The sequence below is a fragment of the Furipterus horrens genome, unplaced genomic scaffold (assembly GCF_987537825.1).
Source record: "Furipterus horrens unplaced genomic scaffold, mFurHor1.1.pri manual_scaffold_10, whole genome shotgun sequence".
Classification (NCBI taxonomy): domain Eukaryota; kingdom Metazoa; phylum Chordata; class Mammalia; order Chiroptera; family Furipteridae; genus Furipterus; species Furipterus horrens.
In genome coordinates this window covers 101984967-102003227 of record NW_028327180.1, presented here as the reverse complement: position 1 = coordinate 102003227, position 18261 = coordinate 101984967, and the positions used below count along the sequence as shown (strand labels likewise).

General features: G+C 62.4%; 3 protein-coding genes across 7 annotated transcripts in view; 1 reads left to right on the top strand and 2 right to left on the bottom strand.

The window, feature by feature from the left end:
• Positions 1-8863, bottom strand: part of MAD1L1 (mitotic arrest deficient 1 like 1) — a 151432-nt gene extending 142569 nt beyond the window's left edge. For 2 of the 4 annotated variants that reach the window (XM_090288695.1, XM_090288694.1), the window contains exons 1-3: positions 7031-7090; positions 3644-3784; positions 1401-1580 (exon numbers count right to left, since the gene is read on the bottom strand). In XM_090288695.1, the coding sequence (XP_090144821.1) occupies positions 1401-1580; positions 3644-3784; positions 7031-7054 (345 nt within the window). In that variant the 5' untranslated portion in view covers positions 7055-7090. Of the gene's footprint in view, positions 1-1400; positions 1581-3643; positions 3785-7030; positions 7193-8785 lie in introns of those variants that run through there. The other 2 variants (XM_090288696.1, XM_090288693.1) reach the window with 2 other exon arrangements.
• Positions 8864-9091: 228 nt separating this feature from the next.
• Positions 9092-12963, bottom strand: MRM2 (mitochondrial rRNA methyltransferase 2). Of its 2 annotated transcripts, XM_090288690.1 has the most exons (3): positions 12916-12963; positions 11992-12281; positions 9092-10249 (listed from the first exon to the last, which is right to left on the bottom strand). In XM_090288690.1, exons 1-3 carry the CDS (start codon positions 12921-12923, stop codon positions 9807-9809), a joined length of 741 nt encoding a protein of 246 aa, XP_090144816.1. In that variant the 5' UTR covers positions 12924-12963; the 3' UTR covers positions 9092-9806. The 2 variants fall into 2 exon arrangements, with proteins under 2 accessions (XP_090144816.1, XP_090144815.1); XM_090288689.1 differs by lacking the exon at positions 12916-12963 and having other exon boundaries at positions 11992-12599.
• Positions 12964-13027: 64 nt separating this feature from the next.
• NUDT1 (nudix hydrolase 1) lies at positions 13028-17113 on the top strand. Its single transcript, XM_090288692.1, has 4 exons — positions 13028-13068; positions 13436-13604; positions 16489-16634; positions 16832-17113. Exons 2-4 carry the CDS (start codon positions 13453-13455, stop codon positions 17011-17013), a joined length of 480 nt encoding a protein of 159 aa, XP_090144818.1. The 5' UTR covers positions 13028-13068; positions 13436-13452; the 3' UTR covers positions 17014-17113.
• The last annotated feature ends 1148 nt before the right edge of the window (positions 17114-18261 follow it).

The window sequence follows — 18261 nt, the reverse complement described above, 5'->3', positions numbered from 1 at the left end:
CCGTGAGTGACACTTGGCAGCCCTGGGACCCCTCTGCAGACCAGACGGCCACCGCGCTCATCCACCAGTCCACCCGGCTCCCGCTGGACTGCTCAGCACCACCACTGCCGCAGGTCCTCCCCGGAGGCGGACGGGGGCTGGCAGGCCCGCGCCCCCACTCCACCGCTCTGCCTGGCTTTGCTTTATTACCACAGAGACTACCACTCACACGTCCTCTGCGAGGTCTCCCTGGCCTCAGTAAGCGCACGCGGCCCCCGGCTCTGTGTGGGATGCTGGGTGAGACAAGTGCTGTGGGGACCCCAGGACGAGCCCAGAGAGCAGCGCGAGCACAGGAGCCGGCACTGGGGGAGGAGAGGGGGCGGGGCTCTGTAACTTCAGGCTGAGTGACCAGGGAGGTTTCTCCCAAGAGGTGAAGAGAAGTGACAGTGGTGGGCTGCGTCCCAAGAGGACCTCTCCAACACAAGGGCCCATCCGGCACTCTCCCTGCCACCTCTGCTGTCAGGCCCCCCACCTTTGCTGAACCAGGGGCCCCCCACCTGCCTCCAGGACACCAGCCCGGGACGGGGCACAGGCAGGCACACCAGACGTGGGACGGGGCTCGTCCTGAGCCGATCCCAGCCCCTCTCCGGCCACACCCACATCAGAAGACACACAGAGACCACCTTGACTTGCCTCCAGGGTCGCCAAAGGCAAAACAGCCTGCGCCTGCTCCCGAAGCTGCTGAGCAGGACAGGGCACCGAGGACCTCCCCGCCCCCCGCAGTTTCATCTTTTCCTCCAGGAGCCGCACGGCAAAGGGACTTAGAAAGGGCAAGAGAGTCTGGTTTCCACCAGCACCAACGCGTGGCGGTTCCTAGAACATCCACACCTCACTGGATGACAGGTAGGATGCTACACGTCCCCCCGCGCTGGGGTCAAGGTGCTCTCAGATGCTCAGAGACCCCACTGACCACCCAAGAAATGGAAATCCACAGGCCACTGCCCACATCTTCTGGGGGAAAACAAGACAAACACGAGCATTCCCAGAAAACACCACCATCCACAACAGGCAAGACATGAGTGGATCTAGAACACCCAACAGTGGCCCTTCACACCACACAGCGGCTGGCAGCAGTGCCCTTATCACCCCGCTGAGGAATCACCCCAAGTAAGAGCGTGAGAGAAGCAGAAAAGCTGCACGCACACAGCACTCTGCTATACCTGTGTGTGTGTCGTGTGTGTAAAAGCCGAAACATTTCAAAATGACAGGAAAAGGTTTCACTCAAGATCACAATCACGAAGACTCACTCGCTGGAAGCCACGGAGCGGAAACCTCGTCCCTCCGCTCTGACGACAACAAGGGGGGGAAGGGAAGGCACAGGGGCCCACGGAAAGCCCCGCGGGCCCGGGCAGCAGCCTCACCTCGCCCGCCTCGGCCAGGCCGGCCTCCTTCTCCCGCAGCCTCTGGCTGGCGGCCTCCAGGCCCTGCTTGCACAGCCTGTGGCGCTCCAGCTGCTCCTTCATCTTCTCCTCGGCCTCCGCCTCCCGCTCCTGAAGCTGCCGAACCCGCGCCAGGAGCTCCTGGTTCCGGTCCAGCTCGCGCTGTCGGGGAAGCGCTGGTGAGGGCCCCGGGTCGGAGCAGGGCGAGCCCGGCCCCAGAAGACCCACGGCAGCCATTAAAAAGCCAAGGGCACAGGGCTCCCACCCAGGGCCCTCCGAAGCATCACCCAGTGTCAGCAGCAGGAAGGGGATGAGGCGTGAAAACCCCATACTCAGAGCTGACCTTGGAAGGAAGCCTCTGAGCTCCGGCAACACCGGCAGCTCCCGTCTGGCTGCACACAAGCTGCCATTACAACCAGGCAAGCACATCCCCGCCAGGCAAAGACAGGCGGCCTGCAGACAGGACAGCGGCCCCAGGGCCCCTCATCTCCCACGAACCTTCAGAGCCGTCCGGTACGCAGACCCTCGGGCGGCATGGCCTGTGCTGGTGAGGAGGGCCCAGAACCAAGACCCCGCTCTCTGGTGACCTGGGGTCGTACAGGCTGACTCAGCCACTGGGGTAGTTACTTTCAGCCTGAGAAGCAAAGGGACCAGCACGTGGCAGCCAGAGTCCTGAGGGTCCCAGGTATGGGGAGCCAGACAATGCTGACCTCTGACCTCGCATCAGAAAGCTGAGCCATAGAAGCTCCCTCCAGACACCACCAGGAACTCCCAGGGCTGCCTTCCTGAGAGCACGGGCGGGTCCCAGGGCCTCCAGCCGCCGTCCACGGGGCCAGAGCCAGTGCGTTCCTGCTGCCAGTGCCTGGCATCTCACGGGGGCTGCCGGGCCCAGGCGCATATGGGGCAGCCCCAGGGGGCCCGCAGACACCCACGTCTCATCACCTCACAGGCACTTGCATGTGGGGGAGCTGAGACTCCCACCCACCTAAGCCCTCACTGCCGAACAGATGGTCCCGAAACCCACTGCAGAGGACCAAGACTCCAGGAACAGTGTAACCCACTAACTCAGGTGGCCCAGGGTCACCTCCAGCCTTCCTCGCCCACAGCAGGGAAGGAGCAGCTTCTTATGGAGAGGCCTCAGTTCAGCGAGGGCTCCAAGATCAAGCTCGGTCAGCCCTGCACCCTCAGATTCCCCAAGATAGGCCTTCGATGACCCTGCAGCCACCCTTACTTCATCAAATGTTTTCTGAGCACCTTTAGGTACCAGAGCCTATACTGGACACTGGAGATCCAGGGAAGGCAGGACTCATGGCCCCAAGAAACTCCAGCAGGTCCACACCCCACGGTTCAGCCTGAGAGCAGGGACGAGCCACCACCCCCGCAGTCCCCACCGGGCAAAGGCTCTCCAACAGGCCTTTCCCTCCAGCTTCCCAACCGTTCCCCCAAGACTGTCCTTCCTAGGACGACCCTGAACACCAAGCCCTGCCTCCCAGAGAAACACACTCAGAACAACACCTGGGCTGCTGGCAGGCACCGCACCTGCAGGCCGCACTCTGGGCTCCTGAACCCACACAAAATGCCCCACGGTCGGAGCCTGCCCACCGGGCTCAAACACATCTGGTTAGCAGCACACCCTCAAAGACCCCAGCTATCTCTTTAGGGACTACGCAAGCACGTGAATGTGCCAGGTGACGGGGCCAGACAGCCACCCTCGGAGAAAGCACAGAGCCAGACACCCCACCAGAATCACAGAGCATTTCTACAGCTCGTCCACTCACCAAAAACCCTGCAAAGTGCTGTGAACCAAACCAGGGAAGCACCAAGCAGAAACCTAACGCCTCTGGTCAGACGGGGCTGTGCTCCCCTAGCCCGCTGTGGGGAGTCAGGAGGAACATGAAATAGCCCCGAGATTGGGGCTCTCCTCTGAGGTCCCAGAACCACTGGAGCAAGACCCAGCCGGGACCCAGGACCCCTACGCAGCCAGTGACTCTCTAATTTAAGCCTGTCACCCCTGTGTCACCTGGTATTTCAGCCAGAGCAGCACCCAGTTCTTCCCAAGGGAGGAGACACCTGCCGCACCAGCACCTGCACTGCCCCCAGAGGAGGCAGCACAGCTGCTGCCCGGCCGGAGACAGTAGGCCCTGGCCCACGGAGGAAGGGTGCCTGCTCCCAGCCCCCCGGCTCTGGTTTCCCCAGGCCTCCAGGAGCGGCCAGCTGGAACCCACCTCGTAGCTCCGGGCACTGGTGCTGGCCGCTCGCTCCAGCTCCACGCGAGCCCTCTTGTGACTCAGCTGCAGCTGCATCTTCTCCCGCTCCACCTGGACGATGCGGGACTTCGACCGGATCTGCTCTGCTCGCTCTTCCAACTGACCAGGTCGTGCCCAAAGGAAAGACAGAAGCCTCAGCAGCCTCGTCAAACAGGTGAGTGGCTCGTGCAACACTCAATCCCGGACACCTGCTCCCAACAAGGCCCACGCTCAGCCCCGAGGAAGAAGGAAGAATCCCTAGTTAGGCAACGGGTGTGCAGAAGCAGCAAGTGACAGAGAAGATAACAAAGGACAAGAGGAGGTAGGTTTTAAGATGACAGACTGTAGGCTTGTTTTTAAAAGACAGAGTATGTTTTAAAAGAGGATTTCCCATTGCTGTTACAAGTTATCAAATGCAGCATCATAAACTTCCAGTCACGTGAGCTACCAGCCCTGCAGGCCACAGCACCAAGCGCACACGGCTGGGTCCTCCGCGCAGTGCCTCCCAGCGCAGCGCAGCGCACAGTCGGCAGGCTGTGTTCTTCTCGGGGCCCTGGGACCCTCCTCCACACTCACACGGCTGCAGGACGCAGGTCCCGTTTCCTCGCCGGCTGTCAGCCACGGGCTGCTGCAGCTCCTAAAGGCCACCCCCGGCCCCGCCACATGTCCCTCTCCAGCTCCAAGGACTCTCCCACCTGTGGGTCCCTCTCCTGTTCTGCATCTCTGACCCACATGTGAAAGGCTCTCCTAGGTCTTCTCCCTATCTTAAGATTAACTGATTTGAGGTCTTAATTGCATGTGCAAAATATTGTTGCAACACCTTGTTAGTGTTTGATTCAGTGGGAGGGTGTGGCTGACCAGTATCCACAGACGGCAGGAAAGTAAAGGTGAGTTCAAGCCTTGAAGGGCCTCAAAGACACACCCAACGGTTTCAAAGAATCACTGACTATAAGGGCCTCTGCTTCAGGTGGGCTAGCACCTGACCGTTTTGAGAATGGCCTGCAGCCCTGGCTGGTGTGGCTCAGTGGATTCAGTGCAGGTCTGCAAACCAAAGGATCGCCAGTTCGATTCCCAGTCAGGGCACGTGCCTGGGTTGTGGGCCAGGTCCCCAGTTGGGGGTGTGCAAGAGGCAACCACACATTGATGCTTCTCTCCCTCCCTTTCCCTCTCTAAAAATAATAAAATATTGGGAAAAAAAAAAAAAAAGGAATGGCCTGCAATCCAGCACACAGCACCTCCTGAGCACTTAACAGACAAGCAGAGTCCCAGGAAGCAGTCCAAAGACACGGAATCAGAACCCTTCTTTCAAACAGTCTCAGGGGATTCCCGAGCACGTGAAGGTGCGAGGAGCCCTGGCCAGAGCCAATGCTCTCACTTCCGTCGGGGACGCCCGGCCGTGTCCAGCGACACTGCGGGCTGCCACGAGAGGGCCCAGTACTACGTATGTTACTGGCACCTGGTGGGCAGAGGCCAGGCGTGCTGCTAAACTCCCTCCAATGCACAGAGAAGTTGTGCAAATCAAATAAGCATCCATCCCAAAACGTCAGCAGTGCCGATGGTGAGAAAGCCGGCCAGGGAAAGGCATTTCCTGCCCCGCAACCCCCTCATTCGTTGGGGGCCCAGATCCACACTTCTTCACCCCTCTGACATGTCTCTCACTTCACTCCCCACCTGCTGGCATGTGGAGCTTCCTAACTCTGCCCTCCAGCAGACACCTGGCCTCCCTAGTCTCACTCTGTCTGCAGGTAGCCCAGCTTTTCCAAAGGATGCCGCGCCCCAGCTGCAGGGGGCGCCCCACGCAGGGAGCGGGACTCCCAGGGGCACAGGATCCACAGGCCACGCCCCCTGGAGCACCGACTGAACTCGAAGAAATGGAATGTTTATACAGACACATGTGATAGCAGAGTAAACCAGACACTTTGAGACAGAACCAGGAACCTCAATAAAAGGAGGGAGGAAGGGACTAGTGCGGAAGAACTGTGACCTCGGCCTCCAGGCTCCCAGGCCAGTAGCCGGGGAAGGCTCAGTAGGAAAGACGGAGCCACTGACTGACGTCCCGGGACAGGCCAGGGACCATGGCAGGCACTGCGGCAGCGGGACTCGAACCAGCTCACCCTGGCTCTGCCCCTCAGCCACCGGCCCTTCGGTACAAGCCGGGTGACAACTGGGCACCCCCGATATCCTACGGTCCACGGCCCTGACAGTCAGGCCCGAAGTTCCTGGGAGTCTGCATCGGTAAAACTCTAATTCTTCCAACCAGCAGGCAAGGGTCCCCCAAAATAAGTACAAGTTATGACCACCGTGATTTCATAAAACGTGTTTAACACCAAAGACAATAACAAAAAACCTTAATTCAAAATCAAGAACAGTCTTTGCCACAAAAGGGCAGGGGGCAACTGAGTCCAGGAGCAGAGAGACTGCGTGACTCAGTGAACGCCTGCACACAGCCTCACCAGGGCTCCGGGGTCGAGGACGCCGCGTCCCACACAGGCCACGGCTGCCCAGCAGCACCTGTGGGCACAGGAGAGGAGGACGCAGTGGCAGGGGCCTGGGCAAGCCTGCAGATGCCCCCCCCCGGCCCCCGGGGTGGCCCCTGCCCCGGCTGGGACTGACCCCACGACTCTTGAGAAGCTGACGCCCCCTTCCCAAGCGTGTCTACAGGGAGCACTGCCAACAACATGGCACAAAGGGAAGTAACGCTACCATCAAACTAAAGAATCACCCCAAGGCCAGCGGAAGCCAAGACCCGCCGGAGGCCTCCCAGCGCACAGTCTGCTCACTGCCCCGGCTCTCCCGCCCGGCTGACCGGGAGGCTGCGTTTACAACACAGCCCTCCCGCATGTTACACCTTCATGGGAGCCAGCGGCTGGCCGTGCAGTCGGTGGCCACGCTCCCAGGCTGTCTGCGTTTGCCTCACTTAGATGCGCACACCAGCCCCGCGATCCTGTCCCCAGCTGTGTGCTCACTAGCACGAGCCTGAGCGGGGCGGCAGACCCCTGTGCTGGGCTCAGCCCTCAGGGCCGGGCTGGGCTGGGCCTTCCAGCCACCTTCCCGTGGGATGCCCACAGGAGAGCTGGAGGAGAGCCACCCGCCCCCAGGCAGAGGGCCCCGGGGGAACCAGGTTCCCGCAGGCTGACAGGTCTCAGTCCCAGGGGAGCTCCAGGGGCAGCCCGTCTGCATCAGGCTGAAACAACAGCCCCGGGGCCCTGCTGTGTGTGGAAACCCAACCAGTGTATCTGCGGGCAGTTGTCTACTGGAGGGACCCCGGTCCCAACCCAGGGCACCCACCAGCTCTCAGGGAACTGGAGCAGGTCCACCCAAGGAAGGTGTCCTCCCCCAGGGACCCTCTTCCGAGACGACACTCACCTGCATGCTCTGCTGGTACTGCATCTGCAGGGAACCCGGGGCAGCGGCGGGCACCTCCGGCCCAGCGCCTCCCTCCACCCGCTGGGAAATGAAGCTGTTCAGCGACCTCAGGGTGGACAGGACGGTGGTGTTTTCCCCCAGGTCCTCCATGGCCACGCCGCCCTGCAGGAGAACGGGCAGGGTCTCAGCGGGCCCTTCCCGCCGCTTCAGCGCTGCCGGCTGCCGGAGGAGCCCCGGCGCCGCTCCACCCTCTCGGAACGTGCGCCCTGAAGGACTCCAGCGTCCGTCACCGCGTTCTCGGGGTTCGCCGGGAGCCCGGGCTGCGGGGCTACCAGAGAAACAGAGGCATAAAACGCCAGCACGCCACCGCGCCGCCGCCCGTCCGAGCGCTCCCCAGCAGGCGGGCTGACAGCTCCCGCACGGGCCCGCACGGGGCCTGGTCCTGGGGGCAGAGCGAGCGCGCCGCACTGGCCGTGAGGACGACGGCGACCACCGCGCGGCTCATTGTTGAACAACAACGTCAACCAACTGCTGGTACCAAGCACGCCAGGGCCACAAGGACAGCTGCCTGACGTTTGCTGGCGCCGAGACTGCCTGAGCCTCAGTTTCCTCATCCGCCAACTGCGATCACAAAACTCACTGCGGAGCGGCTGTGCCGGTTACAGCGTCCCCGAGGACTCCCGCTCTGCGTGGGGTCCGACAAACGCCTCCCGAGAAGCGACAGGGCCCTGCCGCGTGGCTCTGTGGCCTGGGCGTCGTCCTGTGAGCCGCAGGCCCCACACCAGGCGCCCGCCAGCCCGGCTGGGTGCACGGGCAGAACCCACAGGTGACCCCCGTTGTCCCCTCCAGAAAAGCCGGCTCCGGAAGACGCCGCCCAAGCGCTAGACTGAAAACACCTGCACCCGAAAAAAAAAAAGACACCCGCAAAGCGAAGCCTCCTGCTTCGGTTCTGAACGCCCCACGCCACAGGCGCCCGGGCCCGGTGCACGCGGCGGCCCCACGCCCCCTCCCGCGGGCGCGGGAACTGGACTGGAAGGGAGCCGCGCGGGGCCGAGGCAGCACGGCCGGGTCGGGCACCCCGCAGCCCGCGCTGGGACCCGGCCGCCGCCCCGCAAGCACGCGGGCGTGGGAAGCACGAGCGCGCGCCCCTCCCGCATCTCCGGCGCCGCCGGGAGTCTCCAGCACGCGGCTTGCGAGACGCCCAGGGGGACCTACGGACTCCGGAGGCGCTGCCCGCACGCGCGGCGGGTGCGACACGCCGGGACCCCGTCTGCTGGCGGCCGGCGGTGGGCTCGGGGCAAGGGCAGCGGCCAGGGCTGGTCACCTCGCCCCAGCCGCGGGCTCGGGGGCTTCCGGAGGCCCCGGCGGGCGAAGACCCGCCTTCGGGGCCGCCGACCCCCGGAACACGGACCGTGTCGCGCTGCGCTTGTCCCCGAGGAACTGGGGGACCTGCAGGGCACGCCGAGGGCAGCCGGGGCTCGGACTGGCCCAGGCCCCGAAGCACAGCAGGGGCCGGAGGGGAACGCGGCGGGGGCGGGGAGAGGGCACACGGGGGAGACACGGGGGCGATGCAGGGAGCGCCCAGGGGCCGCCGTGTCGGAGCCCGAGGGTGTGGGGGCGGCGGTCAGCCCCGACCTCAGCGGCAGCTCAGCCCCGGCCCCAGGGGCCGGCGGCCCGAGCCCCAGCTCCCGGGCCCCCGAGCCCTCCAGCCCCACGACCCCCGCCCGACGCCCACCCGGCCCGGCGCCACCTCACCTCACCCGGCGCAGTCAGCTCGCCGCCGCGGTCGCTGCTCAGATCTCCCTCCTCTCCACCCGAGTACCGCGAGACCCGGCAGCGCTCTCGCGAGAGGCCAGTAGGCGGGCCTTCCGGCTCAGTCTGCGCCGGCGCCGGCGGGGGGGGGGGGGCGCGGAGTGCTGCGGCTGCGCGCGGGCTCCCGAGCGCGCTCCGTGCGGCCACGCCCGCTGCGACAGGGCGCGGGACCCGCGAGTAAACCTCGGGGGGGCCCGGGGAGGAACGGCTTTGAAGAAACCAGGGCACTTTTTAAAAAATATTTTAATTATTTATTTTTAGAGAGAGAGGGGCAGGGAGGGAGAAAAAGGAGACAAACACCCGTGTGTGGTTGCCTCTCGCGCGCCCCCATCCGGGAACCTGGCGCGCAACGCAGGCCACGGAGCCACACCAGCCAGGGCGGAACCGCCACACTTTTTTCAAAAAGCAAAGTTAAAAGCACGGCTATGCCTTCGGATAACACAACCTGCGCTGTGTTACAAAGCAGCACCTTGTCCCCGGGAGAGAGAGGAGGCAGAGGAGCCCACCAGCGCGTCCCCAGCAAAGGCCAAAGCGCGCCCACCCCCGGCATCAGTTCACGCCAGACGTCGTCCCTAATGACTCCGGGAGGGCTCGTGACTTAGAATGGCCGTCTTTCCAGATCATGCACCAGGCCGAAGGAAATTAATTCTCAGGTTGAAATCCAGATTTTCTACGTTATGTGGTCAAAATCAGAACTGGAAACCTGCGTGACTCCCGGACCCATGGTGGCACCTGCTCCTCTGGTACTGGCCAAGTCTGCAGGAGGACGTGACAGGGACAGGAAGGCGTGTGTCCATCTGGCTCTGCCTTGGGACACTTGTCCTTCCCTCCTTGCAGCTTGTCTCTCTCTCACCGGATGGTGAACACACGGTCGCTGAACAGTTTTTGGTTTGAAACAAAGCCCCCACCCCCACCCCAAAGCTGCGAGCTCCTGCAGTGAGAACTGGCACCGGCGCAGGGAAGCTCAGCCCCCCGCAGGCCCCCGCGCACCGCGGTACTGCGTGGCCAGGAGGTACACCTCGGCCGATTCTTTCCGGCTGGCTTCAGGCTTCAGTGTCCTCGTGCTCTGGAACTCTTCTGTCAGCCTCTTCTGCAACCGGTGGCTCTGGCTTCCAGCCCAGGTTTTACAAAGGAATGTGCCCCCGGGGTGCAGGATGCCTGCAGCCATGTCCAGAAGGGACCAGCACAGGCCAATGAGCCTGTCGTGATCCAGGCCCCGGATCCCGGTGGCGTTGGGTGCCGCGTCACTCAGAATGACGTCTGCTGTCCCACCAGGAAGCAGCTCTTGGATTCTCTGGACGGTTCTTGGGTCAGTCACATTAGCAGGGCACAAAAACGTGGCTCCTTCCAGGGCTGATATGTGAAGAAGATCTACCCCAAGCACAAAGCCAACAGGACTGCTGGGATCTAAGGAAGACACAGTGAAGGGATGATTTATTTACACCCTGATCCTTCTGGTACAAGAACATGCAACAGAGTAACAAAATACTGTAGTCAGGACCAAGGCAAAGAGTCTTCTCCCACTTTCTCTGCACGCTACAAGAACCCATGGGGGAGCAGTGGTCCTTCACGCCACACCTGAGGCAACGGAGGCCCGGAGGCTGAGTGGCTGTCCCAGGGAGAAGGGCAGACCTGGTGCCACACCTCCGACCGTCTCCAGCTCTGATTTCACTTCATTCCACCCCCAAGGCTGCTCTCCGGGAGGGTCCTTATCTCTGAATGCTCTTTGGATTAAATGAAAATAGAAAATGATACACTAGTATATAAAGTGCCTCCGGATTAAATCAACAAATCCATTCTGCTGCTTCAGCCAAATTCTTTCATTAGAAACAAGCCAAGATAAGGGGCGAAAGTACAGATGCAAAATAAGGTCCAAAACCGATACCTTGCCTGTATTTGAATGCCACCGGTTGTGAAATAAAAAGATGTCATTGTTTTATGTTACCTAAAACGAGACCTTTTGCCTGCACACAGCTGACCCCAGCCTCCCGCCCCCTCCTCAGGCCGCACCCATATTCAAAGCCCCCACCTCACAAGCCCTGGCAGCCCCTCTGCGTCACCTCCCTACTCTGCGTTCGTTCTGCGGACACATGTCAGGGCTGATAAATTAAGGGCAGTCACAGGTTTGTTAGTTCAGTCTGTTCAGTGAAAAGGCTGTCCACGGAGGGAAGAAGGGAAATTGTTTTATTTCTACATGAAGATTAGACGTCTAAGGACTTTGCAGATTCAGCCCTGGGAAGTGGGACACCTCACACCTCGCTCTATACACTGTGCTCTCTTTCCTCCCCCGTTACAACCTCAGGGAGTGTCCACTAAAAGCAAATGGCTTCGGGTGCAGTCGGGCAACTTCCGGGAGAAAAAGCAAGTTGAACTTGGCGGTCCTCCTGCTTCTCCTGAAGAGCCCTTGGCGGAGGGGAGCCACTGCAGTTAGGCCTCTGGGTAGGCCTAGCGGTGCCACTGAATTTTCGGACCCAAATTCATTCACTGGGTCAGTAAGTATGTGAACGAAAAACGATGTTTCCATGCCGTTCCCCAGCACCGGCGGCGCCCAGGCGCGCGGCAGCGCTGAATGAACCAGGCGGCCCGGCGCTGTCCTTTCTGCAGGTCGCTACACTCCTCAGAACATCAGTTTTCTCCTGAGGAAAATGGGCAGAAATGCCCCCAGTGTCTGGGAGAGATCTTTGTGGACCATCACAACTGTCACATTAACTCAGGCTCTACGGCAGGAAATAGAGGTGGCGAGGGCCCTCACTGCAAGGTGGAGACCTGATGCCCCTGATGAGGGGACAGTGCCACCCACCGGTACCTGTTCCAAAGGATATCATTTTCTAAGTTGTATGGGTGTCAGGTTACCTATTAATCAGGGGAACCTCTTCTATACATTAAAAAAAACCTTTGACAAAACCTGAAACTATGAAAGATAAAAGCTGGGTCCCTGGGGCTGAGCCAGAGTTGAGAATCTGGAGCCCCAGCGGAGCCTCGAGGAGATGGATAGCTGTAGGGACCGCGACCGAGACACCTCCAGGAGTGCCGTCATGGACATTAAGGGGGGGGGGGGAACGACAGCGCAACGGCCCCGTGTCCGCGGCCGGTCCTCCGGCTCACGGCATCTACACTCAGGCCGGCCCCGAGAGCCGCAGGAGCCCCACCTGTGCCCGCAGCGTTGACCCTCTGCACAGCCACCTGGCTCCAGGCCCCCGGGGCCGCCCCGCAGTCCAGCACGCGGAGGCCCGGCCGCAGGATCCGGTGCCTCGCGTCCATCTCCAGAAGCTTGAAGGCGCTGCGACACCGGTAACTCTGCACCTTCGCGGCCTTCACAAACGGGTCCTTCCACTGCCGCTCCAGCCACAGGTGCTCCGCGCCGCTCCGCGCCTTGTAGTGACTCCCAGCGGTGTGGAACCTGTGACGCCCAAGGGACGCACACGCCAGCTTCCAGGACCTGACAAGGGAAAGGGAGCAGGCGGGCTGGCTCGGGTACCCAGGAGTCCTGAGCTCGGGGGTCCTCGGCGCAACCCGTGCGTGTTTCAAGAGAGGGCCCGGGGCAACGTGGGAAAGCCGCAGCCAGAAAGCAGGTGTACGGGCTGAGCTGTGACCCACCCACCCCCCGGAAAAATGCATGTGGAAGTGGTCTGGCCGCCAGAACCGATCCCAACGGCTGGGGGAGGGGTGGGGACTGCAGTTTCACAAACATGTCGCCCTGATTTGGGCAGCCGACCTTCTCCAACCGCGTCCCACATCTGGATTCAACCACCTCAGCCTCTCCTTCCCCAGAAGCTGCGAGCTCCAGCTCTACCTGCAGGGCACCTCACCTGCCCCGTGCTCTCCCTAAGACCCTGCACCGCTCTCCGCCCGCCCCTCGCCCCCCGGAGCCCCGCCGACTGTTGGCTCCGTGCCGCACGCAGTCCTCCGGCCGAGTCCGGCCTGCGACGGAGGCGCGATCTGCGTCCCTGAGGACGCCTGCGGTGGCCCCCGGCCACTCCCGCGCCCCGCGTGCACGCAGCAGGCGCTCCTGAATGCCCCTGAGCGCACAGCTGCGCGCTCACCGCCACTCCGCGCGCCCCCGCTGTGCTCACCCCGCCATTGGCGCTGACCCACTCGCGCCGCCGCCGGAAGTGGCGACCCAGCTTCCGGTGTGAGGCCACGCCCCCGGAAGCCCGAGCAGCGAGCGCGCACGGAACGCGAACCAGGTGAGTCGGAAATCTGGCCCCAGGGCCGAGAGGGGCCAGGTGAGCGGGGCCCAGGGCATCCGGGGGAGGGGGCCGGAGAGCCAGCGGAGAAGCCGGTGCTGATCGCGGGGGCGGGGGCGCGCGGGGGCGCGCGGGGGCGGGAGCGGCCCTGCTTCTGCAGACGCGCTGCGCACGCGGAGCACGCCCAGCCTGTGCCAGGAGCGGGCCTTTCTCTACCCCAAGGGGAGGCCTCCTGCCGCCGCCAGGCCGCACGTGCAGAGCTGGGGGATGACCCGCAGGCCTCCCCCCGCCTTCCAGAGCGCACTCCTGTTCCCGCGGCCCTGCCCGCCGCAGTGCACGGGCTTCCAGCCACAGCCGTCCCGCCCGAGTCACGCTGACCCGGCCTTCCTCCTGCCTTCCTCCTTAGAACACGGTGGGGAAGCCATGGGCGCCTCCAGGGTCTACACCTTGGTGATGGTGGTGCAGCCTCAGCGAGTTCTCCTGGGCATGAAGAAACGGGGCTTCGGAGCCGGCCGCTGGAACGGCTTCGGGGGCAAAGTTGAAGCAGGAGAGACCATCGAGGACGGGGCCAAGAGGTGAGGGAGGCGTGAGCCTGGCCGCAGGACCGGCTGTAGAGCCAGATCCCCGTTTCTCCACTTTGACCCATGTGACCTGGAGCAGGCACCTGGCCCTTGAGCCTCAGTTTCTTCACCTGCGAAGTAGGGATGGTAACGGTGCTCACCACGTAGGACTGCTGTGCAGACTCGGTGAGACAGTGCAGAGAAAGGACTTGGGGGTGCCACCCACCAAGTGCTTAGGACCCGTTACCTGCTGCCGGGGAAGGGGTGGTTTTCAGGACATGTTTGGGAAACTTGTGTTTGCAGCTTGGGTTGAAAAGTCCTGGCTTCCTCTTTCTGCTAGGGCTGGTCAGTCCTCGGTCTCTGCCCTTCTCGTTCCCAACACTCTGTCCCTGAGCAACCCCAAGCTGTCACCCCCCCTTCACCACTCCTCCTGGCTCACCCAGCTAACCCTCCTTCAGCCTTCACATATACACAGACGCTTCTCTTGATAACTCTCAGTCTGTGTATTTCCTTCACAGCATTCATTTCTGGTTATTTAATTAGCCCTTTGTCATCTGTCCCCCTAGAAGCACTCTGGGAGGCCAGCGCTCAAATGGTTCATACGTCAAGTTGGGAGTACAGTGTGTCTATGGGAAAGGGCAGATGTCCATCAGCAGTGTTCAGGAACTGGACCCTGTCCTCCCAGGGCAGCCTCTACCCTGACTCTGTCACAGTGGTAACAGCCACCCAAAAACGCCGTCAGGAGCATCACACAGCACGTGCCTTTGTGTCTGGGTCCCTCCCGATGTTCCGCCCACATGGGAGAGCTCCAGGGCACAGATCAGCGCCGAGAGCTCTCTTCAAGGGTACCAGCCTAGAGTGCAGGCGGTGGGGTTGGAGCTAAGGATGCAGACACCTCAGACAAAGGACGGCCCGCCCTGCCCTGTGGGGGGCAGGGCAGGGCAGTGCAGGCAGACCAGACAGGACGTTCTAGTGCAAGGGCCCAGGGCCCAGGGGCTCCAGCAGCAAGTGGGCCTCACTGGTCTCAGGGACGACTGCCCTCGGCCCCAGGCCCGGCCGCCCCGGCAGTGAGTCTGGCGCCCACTATCCACTGAACTGCCCTCTTGGGTCCGAAAGTGGCTGTAGTTCAAGAGCCTCACTTGCCTGTGGGCTTGGGGTGGCATGTGGGAGTCCCTCCCAGAATGTACCCAACATCCAGAGGAGGGGGTCATCTGAACGTCAAGGATTTTTCTCTTGGTGGAGGTGGGAGCCCCTCAGAGAGCCGACTTGGGCTGCAGGAGGGTGGGCAGGCCCACCTTTGCGGCCGGCATCCCTGACGGCCTCAAGTGGTGAAGACACAGAGCCCCCTGTTCAGAGAACTCCAGAAGGCGGTGCCGGAGGAGGGGTGGCTGCAGCAGGTCCTGGCTGCATGGAGCAGGGACACACACACACACACACACTCCCCCACTCCATTTTATGTTCTCCACCTGCCCTTGGGGAGCCGCATCGCAGACAAGACACGGGCAAAGTGGCAGCTGTGTCATCCCGCCCGTGAAGCCAGCAGTCGCTGGTATTTCACACACTGCCGTGTACTCGGGAAAAAGTACCCAAATTAGTCAAAACAGTGAAGCAGGAGGTGAGGGGTTTCAAAAACGAAACCCACCAGTCTGCTGCCGCGGAGGTGGGCAGGGCCCCGGGGAGGTCTCGCCTGTAATTGGGGAGCCACGCACGCCCCCAAGAAAAACACATTCAGGTTTCTCGGGTGAAGTCTAGTCTTCATTAACCATCTCAGTGAATCACCTCCAGCAGAAGTGGCCGCAGGAGAGAGTGGAGCCAGGCCCCTAGGAAGGGCAGGGTAGATCCCTACTATTAGACCGCTTCAGGCGAAAGTGTGTGTTTCTAATGAAGAAAGGGTTTTCCCTGACTACAAGCACGGAAAGTAACTGGATCCTGCTCCTAAGCCCTTGGAGATAAAGCTAAAGAAACTTTGTATGCACAGCTACAAATGGGCAGACGCAATGAGAACTTTTGATAGAAACAAAATACAGGGCAGCGGGGAAGTGACTGCACAGAGGCCGGACTCGGGCTGCGGCGGCCCCGGCCCCCCGCCCTGCGCAGCCCTCCCACAGGCCCTGCCGCATGCTCGGGGCACGGCGCTGACACGCAGCCACAGGGGCGCGTGGGTACCGAGTGGGACGTGTGCGGCTTTTTGCACAGAAAGTGCTGAAATGGTACCAAGGCTCGCTCTGGGCGAGGAGTCCAAGGGTCCTTGCGAGACCGACTGCAAAGCAGGTGTCCCCGGGAACCTTTTTACATCTGTGCCTGCACCGGCGGGGCTGGGGCATCCGGCCGGGCTGGTGTGAGGCTGACCCTCGGCCCCCTCCAGGCACTGCGGCCCCGAGAACACAGGCCAGAAGGGGAGTGAGGTGGGTCAGCCCATCCACCGCGAAGAGGTGGCTGCCAGGCTGAGGGGTCTCCTTGTTGGAACAGAGGTTAGAACGGACCTGCAGTGTGACTGTGCCCTCAGCCTGGAGAGAGGACCTGCACAGAGGTGTTGGTTCAGGCCCAGGGCCCACGCCCTGCGGCGGTGGGGGAACAGGAGCTGTGGGCACAGGGGTTCCCAGCTCTGCCACCCTCCTATGTGTGGCCAAGCAGCTGTGCCCAGCCAGGCCCAGGGTGCTAACCAGTGAGTCCGGTGCCCCACACCAGTGCTGCCACGCCCCCGTCCCTTCCCCAGAACCTCGGAACCAGCCAGTTCTAACAGGCCCCGGTAACGGCAGAGCCCTGCCAGGTGGGGAGCCTCCTGCAGTCCAGCCCAGCCCCGGGCCGCAGCTCCCTGGCCGTGCATGCCGCGTGGGGCTCTGCATGCACGCAGCCCCGTGCCCCAGCTGTGGCGTCTCCCCGGCCGCCCCTCCCCCAGGGAGCTGCAGGAGGAGTGTGGCGTGACCGCGGACGTGCTGCACGAGGCGGGCCACGTCGTGTTCGAGTTCCAGGACAGGTCCGAGCTGATGGACGTGCACATCTTCCGTGCAGAGAGCATCCAGGGGACCCCCGTGGAGAGCGATGGTGAGTCGGGCACTGGCAGCCCTGCGCCGACGGCCCCTGCTGGGGCGCCAGCACCACAGGGCCCAGCATGCACCCCGCACCCCCGACTCTGTCCAACAGGCCAGAGGACTCATGTCTAAGTCCCTCACGCAGCCGGTGCCCCAGGAAAGGTCGGCTTGAATCTGAGCTAATACTCATGCTCTTTCCACCTGCCACAGAGATGCGGCCTCAGTGGTTCCCACTGGACCAAATCCCCTTCGCTGACATGTGGCCAGATGACAGCTACTGGTTTCCCTTCCTGCTTCAGAAGAAGAAATTCCACGGGCACTTCAAGTTCCAGGGCCACGACACCATCCTGGACTACAGGCTGCACGAGGTGGCTGAGGTGGCCAATGCATAGAGGTGGGACCCCGCCCCCCCCTCCAGGCCACAGGTCCCCGCCACGCGCGCAGTGGGCACCCCAGGATGAGCCTCAGCCTGGGTTTTCTCTTTGAAAATGTTTGGGGGGGAGGAAAATGAAATAAATGTCTCTCTTCAACATTCCCAGGCCTGTCCTCAGGAAGCGCAGACATGCTGGGCTGTGACCCGCGCCACCGGGCCCAGGAGTGGGATGCTGGCCCGCAGGGGGCAGGAGACAGCTTCTGTGACTGTCCCTGTGGTGGTGGTGGAGGGGGCCAGGCGCTGATGTGGTCAGTGTCACGGGTTCTTTGGGACCACAGAGGTGGGCTGGCAGGCTCTCCCCACCACCCTTGTGGTTCTACTTTGTATACTCGGGGAAACAAGGCAGTCGGGGCCCAGGACTCACACTCCAGGCTGACGCACTGCAGGCTAGCGCCCTCCCTTAGCCCGAGGACAGGGCGTTCTGGTTTCTGACCAGGAAGGGGGCACCACCCACTCACACAATGAACTCACACCTTCCCGAGCTTTTATAAGCATGTTTAATGGCAGTTGTTCATTTGTTAGTTTACCAATGACAATCGGAACCTGGACCATTTGTAAACAGCTCCAGCTTCCTGGGTGTGGTAGTAACTGATTCAGGCAGCCAATGGGTCACGTGCTTCACACGTGACTGACTCAGGCACAGAAGAGGAAGGGTCTCAAGCAAAGATGCCCCCGGACAGCAGTCAGTAGGCCCCCAGACCCCCCAGCCCCGTCAGGCTGTGCGATGACGACAAGTGTCTTTGGTAGCTGCAGAGGGCTGGCCGGGGCCGGGAGCCACGCTAAGGCAACGGTGGTGTCGCTCCAGCCTTCCTGGAGCAGGAGCAGAATCCCTCTGGGGGGCAGGCAGGCTGCCGTGGGTGGTGGGGGGGGCTCCTGCCACAGCAGGAGGCGAGCCTGGCTGCACATTGCTCCCTGGGGCCAGGAAGGGCACCCTGGCAACAGGAGGGTGCAGGCTGCAGTGCGCCACCCCCATGCCCAGAGACCTGCCCTGGGAGACTCTCCCTGTCGCCCCCTTGCCCACTGCCGCCCAGGCCTGGCCGGGGTGTCTGTAACTCTCACTGTCCGGTGGTTGCTTGCCCCCCCACCCACCCATGACAGGCCCCATGTTGGGGGGCAGCAGCGGCCCAGTGGCCACACTATGGCTCAAGTGTGCACAGTGCCGGGGGGGCCAGCCTTGAGTGGCAGCACATGTCTGCTCAACAGGCCG

Coding starts and splice junctions, on each gene's coding strand:
- MRM2 (XM_090288689.1), bottom strand. CDS start 12,460: ATGCATTTTTCCGGGGGGTGGGTGGGTCACAGCTCAGCCCGTACACCT. Junction 10,250..11,991: donor GGTCAACGCTGCGGGCACAG/GTGGGGCTCCTG, acceptor TGTCTTCCTTAG/ATCCCAGCAGTCCTGTTGGC.
- NUDT1 (XM_090288692.1), top strand. CDS start 13,453: ATGGGCGCCTCCAGGGTCTACACCTTGGTGATGGTGGTGCAGCCTCAG. Junction 13,605..16,488: donor ATCGAGGACGGGGCCAAGAG/GTGAGGGAGGCG, acceptor CCCCTCCCCCAG/GGAGCTGCAGGAGGAGTGTG. Junction 16,635..16,831: donor GACCCCCGTGGAGAGCGATG/GTGAGTCGGGCA, acceptor CACCTGCCACAG/AGATGCGGCCTCAGTGGTTC.